This window comes from Coenobita brevimanus, chromosome 95 (assembly GCF_032717465.1).
Source record: "Coenobita brevimanus isolate Jiangsu-jjx chromosome 95, ASM3271746v2, whole genome shotgun sequence".
In the NCBI taxonomy this organism is placed as follows: Eukaryota; Metazoa; Arthropoda; class Malacostraca; order Decapoda; family Coenobitidae; genus Coenobita; species Coenobita brevimanus.
The window spans coordinates 33,004,072-33,014,089 of record NC_137048.1 but is presented as its reverse complement, the minus strand read 5'-3'; the positions used below and the strand labels follow the sequence as shown (position 1 = coordinate 33,014,089).

At 38.1% G+C, this 10,018-nt stretch overlaps 1 protein-coding gene across 1 annotated transcript in view; it reads right to left on the bottom strand.

Annotated features, from left to right (window-relative positions):
* Window positions 1–1,577: 1,577 nt before the first annotated feature.
* LOC145413200 (uncharacterized) overlaps window positions 1,578–10,018 on the bottom strand; it is a 36,102-nt gene continuing 27,661 nt past the window's right edge. The window contains exon 9 of the mRNA XM_080282923.1: window positions 1,578–8,343. Within this exon, the coding sequence (XP_080139049.1) occupies window positions 7,582–8,343 (762 nt within the window). The 3' untranslated portion in view covers window positions 1,578–7,581. The remainder of the gene's footprint in view (window positions 8,344–10,018) is intronic.

Below are 10,018 nucleotides of genomic sequence, written 5' to 3'. Positions count from 1 at the left end.
TCTGTATGTTTGAGTGGGCTTTAAAACTCCTTCATGCAAACCTCTTGTAACCACCACACTCAGACCTCTACTTTTTAATAAGGAATTCATAGCACCAGCCACAGTTCTCCTTAGTTTTATATAATTTGTATACCATATATTTCATGATATACTACATTGCATGATGGCATTTGACCCACTTCACTGGGAATGCTGTTGGTTGTTCTCCCTCTTTTGTATTTTATTTTTTCATGCGTTTGAATTTACTGTACCGTCCTTAGGTAGAATGAAAAGCCATGATGATGATGACTGCGCTGAAAGTAATTTGTAGTTAGGTTTATGGCAAGTGAGAGTAATTGGGTTACTGTTAATTTCACATTTTCAAAAAAAAAAAAAGCAAGGTTGCCAATGTATATCGATTTTTTTATTATTATTATTATAATTCCTCTCCTCCATCCTCTTCAATCTTTCCTTCATTCTTTCCTCGTCCTTCTGTCCATGGGTGGCATTACACTCCCTCTTCTGTCTTTCTTTCATTCTTTCCTCTTCCTTCTGCCTGTGGGTGACTCTACACTGAGTGACAAGCCAAATGGTTTCCTGTACACCAGGAAACCATTTACTACGCTGGGTGGTAACCATATAACCAGAGTTTGGCACCTGGTGGTTTAGTGGGTAATTACGGAGCTCCAATAAGATTGAGCCGGTGAAGGTTTATATCCATGGGATGGTTAGGGTTTATTGCTCATGTAATGCCACTCGGATGAGTGAGGCTGGTCAGTCTCACCTTCAATGTCAGGACCAACTTGCCGAGGCCCAGGCCCCAGTGCTCCTCATGGGCAACACAGGAGTAGGTGATGATGATGATGATAATGAAATTTTACATATTCCACTTCACATTTATCGAAGTTACTGTAAATTTAAATACATTACCACAAACAGATCTGAAGATGGCAGTACCAAGATTGAGGTAATACAAGGTCTTTTCAGAAAGTATCTGACCTTAAAAAAAAAAACAAAAAAAAAAAAAAAAAAAAAGCTAACCTGTTGAGCTAGGACACTAATCTCCCTCAAAGTAGGCCCCTTCTGACTTGACACACACAGTCCAGCATTCATTCCACTGCCTGAAACATTTTTCAAAGTCTGTTTTTGGTATCTTCATTCTCTAAGGATTTGTTTTGGAAAGATCATACTACCTCTTTTGTAAAATCTTCCTGATCTGAGACAAGAGAGGAGATTATGATGAATGCAACAAATCACCTGCAGAAGATACCAAAAACCAACTCTGAAAAACATTTCAGGCAGTGGAAGGAATGGTGTGTTAAGTCAGATGGGGCCTACTTTGAGAGGGATTAGTGTCCTTGCCAAGCAGGTTAGTTTTTATTTTTTTTAGGGACTATGGTCGGATACTTTCTAAACAGATCTCGTCCAGTGCAATAATATTTGGAAAATAATGGAATGGGGTCTTGGGCTACAGCTTCAAACTGATCAATATGAAACATTTCATGTACCGGTAATTACTGAATAACCAGACACTATAACGAAGATGACTGCCTGGTTAACATCAAACGGGTATTATAATTAAAATTTTATTGTATTTATATGCATACATATAAAAAAAAAAATATGTAACTTATAATTTACGACCCTTGCACCCAAACGATGGTGTTGATGGGTGGCTTGACAGAAAAATATATATGTACAAGATTCATTAAGGGTCAAAACTATACTCTTATATAAAACGAACATGAAACACCATAATATAAGATTGGTGAACTGGTCAACACTACCAGAAGTGGTTAACAACAAGCAGCTACCGTTTTTGCATACAATTAAAATTTTGGCATAAAGTCTGAAAAATTATGCTACAATGGAGAGAGAAAAAATGATTATCAATACATACAGTTTCATTATGTTCCATGTTCGATTTCCCTTTTTAAATTTTCATTCTACAACACACCAAATTACTGAACTGCACTCCAACATCCAACACATGCTAGACACAATGAGCTTGACACCCGAGCTTCTTCCCTCATGCTATAAGACCTGTGCGTCCTGACATACTCACACCGGCATTTTGGGATATAATTAAAATGATGAATCCCGATATCCTGCAGTCCTCATTACAAATCAATGATGTACTCCAAAACATCACTAATCTTCCCATTAAATTTGTACTTAATATTAGGGGAACTGGCAAATTAGTTTTACAGATAACAATGTAGCAATATTAGGCAATCCTCCTGTAATTTACCGTGGACTTCGTGATGAAAAATATGATATAAAATAAAAAAGGACTTGTATATCCACACTTGCCAATGCAGACATATCCATACCTGAAAACTGGGCTATAACTGTGAATCCTGATACACATACACCAGCCCATCCTGACATATCTGTGCTCGAAAATCAGAATACAGGTTGTCCTTGTTATGTTGAATAAGCTCCAAAATATCACTTTTTCCATATTGTTGTTGTAGTTTGGATGTGGCAAATCAGCTTTCCAGGTATGAACAATGGCAGTACTGTATTTGTGTATTTACTGAGGAATAAAATATAAAAAAATAAATAAATAAAAGCAAGTGACATTTAACGAGGACTTGCTGTATGACGAACAGTGAATCTCACTAAATCTACCCTTGCCAGCCTAGATGTATCTGCACCTGCATCATCAAACTTATTCAAAACACTGATTCCTGCCGGTCCAAACACACCAGTGGGTTTGGAAATACAGGTACTTGTTTTCTCTTGTCAGTTCTGGACATAAGCACACATAACCTAAAAAGCCTGAATATGGTCACACCTGCAGATCCAGACGCACCCATACCTAAAATTCCCTGAAGTGGAATTAGCCATACAGTATAAACTCTTCCTGCTTGCTACTGTTGATATGTAAAGTACCAATGTTAATGCTTTCAATTAGGTGCAAACTGCTTCCATATGGGTAACAGAATTTAAATCTTACTCGCCATAGTAACAGATAAAGCTACGGTAAGAAATAATTAAATATTAATACTTTGGTAGAGAGTTCACAGTTGTTAAACTTGAGAAATCAGCACAGCTATTTTAAAAAAAAAAAAAAAAATGTAATGACTATGTGATCCGCTTACCATCTTGTGATTAATTTGTTATACATACATTAATAGCTAATTAGGCCATAATTACCCATTGTTTACCTCAAGGTGTCCCAGTTATGTTACAAAAAATAGTAATATACAATATGCTTTAAGGCACCCTAAGGAACAAGGCATTCTGAAGTGTATGAACATTGACTTACCATGTAACAGAAATAAGATAGAGTATATATTCATATAATATTATCCAAGACCATCAGGTTTAAAGTTAGTTCCCACAAGAAGTACTGTACTACAGACGAACATACACTAGTTAAGAATTAATGTTCCTCTAAACTCTCTGGCAGTGGAATCTATCACCTTACCGGGAAAAAAGAGGGTTGTTCCACTTTTCTATACTGAATACAGTATTGGGATTGTGTTAAACCCCTTCAATCTAAATACAGTAATATAATTATTTTGTATTACAAGCATATTCTCATCATCTCCAGACAATCTTATTCCGCTCAGGAGAGATTTTCTTCTAACCTGCTGGGTCAGATGCAGCTTTCATTAACCCCTTCACTGCCAGACATCTTTCCAGGCATGAATAAAATCGCAGGAAGGTAACAAGAACAAGCTAACTAATACATCACCATATGCATGGGGTTAATGGAAACTGGGTATAAAAAGGCCAACAGTGTTGCTGCAAGTAACATGCTAATTTGTTCTAGCTCAAGAGAGAACTACCCTTGTGGGAACTAAGTTGATCACAAACCTAAGTGATCTGTGCCAAAACATAAACAAAGCATCGGACACTAACACTAGTGAAGTTTGTAGTGGGAGAAGGCTCGTTGCTGTGTTTTCTGGAACGCGCTTTGGTGTGTCATACATCTCACACTCTCAGTTTTAAGGCCACTTTGTAGAATGACAGACTATATTGAACAATGCTGCCTCCAAAATCAGAATTTGCTTAATATAAATAACTTTACTACGGCCTGAATATCTGCATGATTTTAAAGTAATATAGGCACAAAACTACTGGAACGATAAAAAATGAAGTTATTAGAGAAAATTCAATTATCATTCAATACTGTACATTCAAATCCCATGCTTCCAATTCAAATACATAAAGTGAATAATCAAGACAAATAAACATTATAAAATACTGCATCAACACAAAGATCCACCACTAAAGTCCTTTCTGCATCACCAACCACAAGCAAGTCAAACTCTGAATAACCAGACAACTAAACAAGAGCACTCAGGGAGCAGGTATATAAAATTTCAGCGTACGCACCAGCCATCACCAGAACAACGAACCTTGCCATGTGGAGAGAAGATGTATGGATACATTATTAACTGCAAAAAGTAACTCATAATCTACATCGAAGGGATTGAACATTTACAGACGACGAACAAGAGTCTGTGTGAAGTTTGTGGGTTTGCACAAACCTTAAAACCCCCACAATATCTTACACATCTGAGAGCTTCACATACTCCAACAGCATTTCCAAACTTTAGACTAGCCGGCTTCACAGTCACTAAGCTGTCTGAATATGAAGTTCTTTGTAACGAGTCTCATCTTACCAGCTTTCTGACAACAATTCAAAGTTGAGCTTTGACGACTTTATCGGCAAAACTCCATACATACGGAGCATAAAACACTTGAGAAGAATGCTCTGAAACATTAAACTTCAGGCAATAACAATACAATAATATTAATCATAATAGTAAAAAGCTATTTGTAATGAGCAACAGAACAAAAACCTAATTCTACACTAAAGTGGTAATGGACTTGGGGGAGAATACATCATTATTTTTACAACATTTTGATTTTCTATGGAATAAAAGATACTGTGAAATGAGACTACAACTGGCATAAAATTGTTCCATACTGTATTTGGTGACAGTGCCATTCCTTGCTTTGCAATTACTTCCTCACACACACATACAAAGAGCATTGCATGATATAGTTATAAAAGCATACTGCATAGACAGCTGTGAACTAGAACCTTTCAGCATTCCACATGCATTCCCCCAAAAAGACGGATATCCACTGCACCTTCACTCAAAGCTAAACTCAAGAACCATAAATGACTCAGAATTACATAATACATTCACTAAATTCCAATGTAATGAGGGCTTATTGTATTTGTACATGTTTGTAATGTATTACTACACATTCTGTTAATGCCAGCTGTCAAGTTAGAAAAAGAAGACACAAAGTTTAAACATTCAGATGGCTCACAGCTACACAGTTAAAGTGATATACTGTAATTCAACACACTGCTTTAGAAAGTGTCTGGACTCCTTGTAACACCTAAATTACAAAACACTTCTGCATCCAACTCGTTACAGGTTGTGTAATCTTTGGAAACAATGCCTGTGTTTCCCTGTGACAGTCTTATTCATTTTTGTCATCTAACTCTATTAATGCTTCACACAATGCCAAATATCAAGGCATTCTTTGAAGCTAAAACTCTGAAAGAGAATACTTAAAAAGTACCATGGTCTAGTGAAAAGTAGTACCTTAGTAGTATATTACAGTCGTAACAATCAATGTGTTAACATAGAAACAACTATGAATGCACAACTACTAACACAGTGCACACATGCAAACCCATGCTGGATGTAAAGTCTTAAACTATGGATCAGATAAACAGTTCCTGGTAAAAATATGCAATCATTACAACATACATACATTAAAGGTCAGTAAATACACACTATGCTACAAACTCCGTGATCACTGCCTCTTAAACAACCACTTTCAAAACCATGGCTGGTCACCAATAACTTCTGCTTCAACTTTCCACTAAAATTTAAACCTGCAATAACAATACTTCAATACAGGACCTCTTGATCACATGGACTGTATAATCTGCATAAGTAAATTTTTCAGACATCAACATACTTCACAATGATGTCCTTACAGCAGGCATGGAACAGTAACGGACAGCAACTTGTCACAAAATAAATAATGAAGATATAATGCATGACTGCTTCCTCTCCTGTGTAGTGTATAGACTGTATTTAAAATGTGCAAAATAAGTCTAACCGTAATTGCTAGTAACAATAAATATAGTAATAAAAGTTGCTACGACTGGCTTGCTAACATAAGGCACGAACCATTACATGGTCCGTTAAGACTATACAGTAGCCCCATATAATGTAAGACTGAACCACTACTGATATTTTGGTTTACAAACCAAAACCTGATTGACATGTGGGCAGTACTGTATATTTAGAAGATGTATTGCAGCCACATTATTTAAGTGGCCTAATTCATGACAAAAATACATGTTCACTTATCTAGCAGTCTCCTCAGTCACCATTAGATGTATTTCTGCATGTCCCCAAACATTCTACGTGCTCATGGACTATGTGCAAACGCCAGTACTTTTATACAGGTTTACATGATTACTGGTAACATTTTTCTATTTGGCTCATCTCTGATCATATGGTTTGCAAAATATCACAGGAAGGAAAGTAAAATTCAGGTCATAAGCAATTGATTACAAGTCCAGGTATCTCAAGAACTTGGAAAAACACTTCTAGATGGATAAGCTATGTTTTATACTCAAGCAATTCAGTCTTATATTATAGGGTCTGTAGGTAACATACTTTAGGCAAATCTTTGGGGTTCATAATTTTAAGTTAATATTGCCACTACCTGACTTGCCTGCTACAAGCTTCTTGCCAGAGGCTGAATACAAGCAATGTCATTTCTGATTAACTCAACAAGTAAACATCGTGAAATACTGTATAGCTTAGTCACAATATCTTTTTTAACCAAGGAATAAAAGTTAAGCTGCAAGGGCAAGTCATACAACATAAGGTAACATAATGGCAGAACGCAAAATTAAAACAAATACTGTGAACCACCTAACTACCTAAGCCACACTGCAACTGGACAGTAGTAAACGAGCAAGTGCTTTTCACACTAACACTGTAAAGTCAATCATGGCACTCCAACGCAACAGTAGGTTTACCTTCAACAGCTAGGCAGAACAATAGTGGGCCAAGGCTTCAAGGATACAAACATAATCACCAGATCATGGATTGAAAGACCTATGATATATGGGTCCATTAAAAGTAACTAGGTCTATCATACTAGATAAGTTCACTGGTAGGTTGCCTTGTACTGTACCACTGCTTGTACCATGTCAAACACTATGGCATGAGGAATAATGCCTCTCACCGTCACCTGGTCTTTTGAGCCCAAACTTATTTATACTACGTGAGCTTCATATCCAGCTGTTATCTAAATTCTCTGTCAACAATGAAATGCTTTGATAAACTCTTAACAAAACATTACTCCATCTATATGTATGTATAACATCTAATTTTGTTACTTTGTGTCAAAACACAAACTTTGTTTTGCATACCGGCATTTTAAATGCTGAAGATTTGTCCTTCAAGAATTCTAAAACAAAACACAAATTTATTATCTATCATTCAGTACTTTTCACTAAATAACTGACCATTAAAAAAAAAAAAAAATTGTGCCACAGTTCCAGACATACAGTTATATATATGCAGAATGCTTTGCTTAGGAAGCCTCAGCATACATACTACCTGAATCGTCCCCTACTATGGACTGAAATGTTTCCATAGATTCCATAGTTTGTGGCATGTGCTCTTGGTCTGTCATTGTTTCTTCTGTTCCCTCTTCAGCATTCATTTCCTGTAAACCCATTATTTGTTGCTCTGAGGATCTTTGTTCATTATTAACATCATCAATAATTTCAGGATCTTCGCTTTCTTCCTTCTCTCCATTTACCTCTGGCTCTAGGTTCATTCCTGCTTCCATATCCACTCCGCCTTCCATACTGACTCCTGTCTCCAGATTTAAGGGCCCCTCATTATCCATGCGAGAGTTCTCTGTTAAGCTTTCAATGTTGCTGTCATCACTTGCCTGTCCCCCAACATTTCCTCCAGCTGGATTAGAATCTTCACCGGCAGCATCCACCAAAGAGGCATTAGCCGAGTTTGAATCTTCATTGTGGTGGTGGTTGGTAGAGGGGGCACTGTTTACGACCACAGGATTGTCTCCAGAACTGCTTGCTGCATCTGTGCCTAGGAGGAGTGCTACTCGACTCTTATTTTTCCCGTTGTCAGTAAGGTGGGAGAAGAAAGTGTTGGTATCAACACCAAGTCGGACTGCAGCAGCAGTGAGGGACAGCTCCTTTGCCAAAACACGCTGAATGAGGTCCTGGGCACGAGATTCCTCCCAGATAGAGCGTTCCTTCTGGCTGGACCCGCTGCCACCACCACTACCCCCGCTGTTGACCCCACGACCTTGCTTGTTCACCTGCAATAATATTTAATCATATCATGTAGGAATGGTGATATTAGTGATTAAAAAAAAAAATCATTTTTTATCTTAAAAATATATATATATATATATATATATATATAGGCAAAAATATTTCTTTTAAAGATTATTACAGGATTTTACAGCAAATATAAGAGTTCCTTAAGCCAATCTAGCTTATATGTAATAGAATTAGAACCATCTGTACTTACTGTAGAGGTCCTTTGTACAAAAACTGATACAGCCTGAGCCTTGGGCTGAACAGTATTATCAAATAATTGCAGTCATGAGAACAAGAATTAAGAGAGGAGTAAAGAAATTTCACTGTGGTTATAAGGTTTACGGCAGTCAGTTATAAAGCCTGAAAGTCAGACTTGTCAGAGGTTCTAGTCCTGACTCCTGGCCCTGATACCTCCTCTAACGTGAAGAAAGAAACTTGGTTAATTTCTTGCAAATTTTGGAATACATAAACACCTTGTCAACACAGTTCAAACAGGTTACAGGGGAAATAGTCATTGTATTTTTACTCTTTCCAGGACTGTCAGAATGTTTGACTAATTTCTGCCCCATGAGATGCGTAGCAGCCCGGGGCTAGGCAAGCTCGTCTTGACATTTAAGATGAGAGTGACCAGCCTCACTCATTCCTGAGTGACATTACGTGGGCAATATACTCCAACCATCCACTGTGTATAAACCTTCAACGGCTCAATCTGATTGGAGCACCGTAATTATCCACTGAACACAGTGATGGGTACAGTGATAGAAAAGAGAGGAAAATGTGCAAAAGAAGTTGAAAGTAGAGTGACACAAGGAAGAAAAGTAGCTGGTGCAATGAAGGCCTTGATTAGAAACAGAGGCTTGAGTGCTGCAGCTGCATGAGGCTTACATGAGAGAGTGTTAGTGCCAACTTTAACATATGGATGTAAGACTATGGTATGGCATGAAAATGAAAAGACAAGAGTAAGAGCAGTGGAGATGGGACTGCTGAGGAATGTATGTGGAGTACAGAGGGTGGATAGGATACGAAAGAAATTAGTGAAAGTTGCAGAGTCAGTAGACACCAGAGTCGAAGAGAGTGTACGGAGATTGTATGGTCACGTGGAGAGAACGGATAACAACAGAGGGGTGAAAAAGGTATATCTGAGTGAATCTGAAGGCAGGAGGATGCGAGGTAGGCCAAGGAGAAGGTGGAGAGATATGGTGGACGAGTGTGCGAGGAAGAGAGGGTTGGAAGTTGGTAAGGCTAGGGAACTGACAAGAGATCGAGCTCGCTGGATGAATGTTGTGAGGAGAAGTGCATGATCTGGGATTTTGGCACCCCTTTTTAATGTGGCAGCGTCCGGATTGACTCAATCGGGTACGTTTATGTGAAGCTACAGAACGTGGTGAATGTTTTTGGCGTATCCAATAGAGCCAAGATTCTGGGGGCTTGAATGATGAGTGAATGGAAGCGTGGCCCGTTGGACTAGGTAAATTTAACTTGTCTGGACACTGCTACTCCTCACCCTGCCCTTGGGTGGGAAAGGAGGTCCAGATGATGATGATGATGATGACCACCAGATGCCAAAATTTGGTTATACGGTTACCACCAAGCATAGTAAATGGTTTCCTGGTGTACAGGAAACCATTTGACTTGTCACTCAGTGTAAAGGCACCCACAGGCAGAATAATG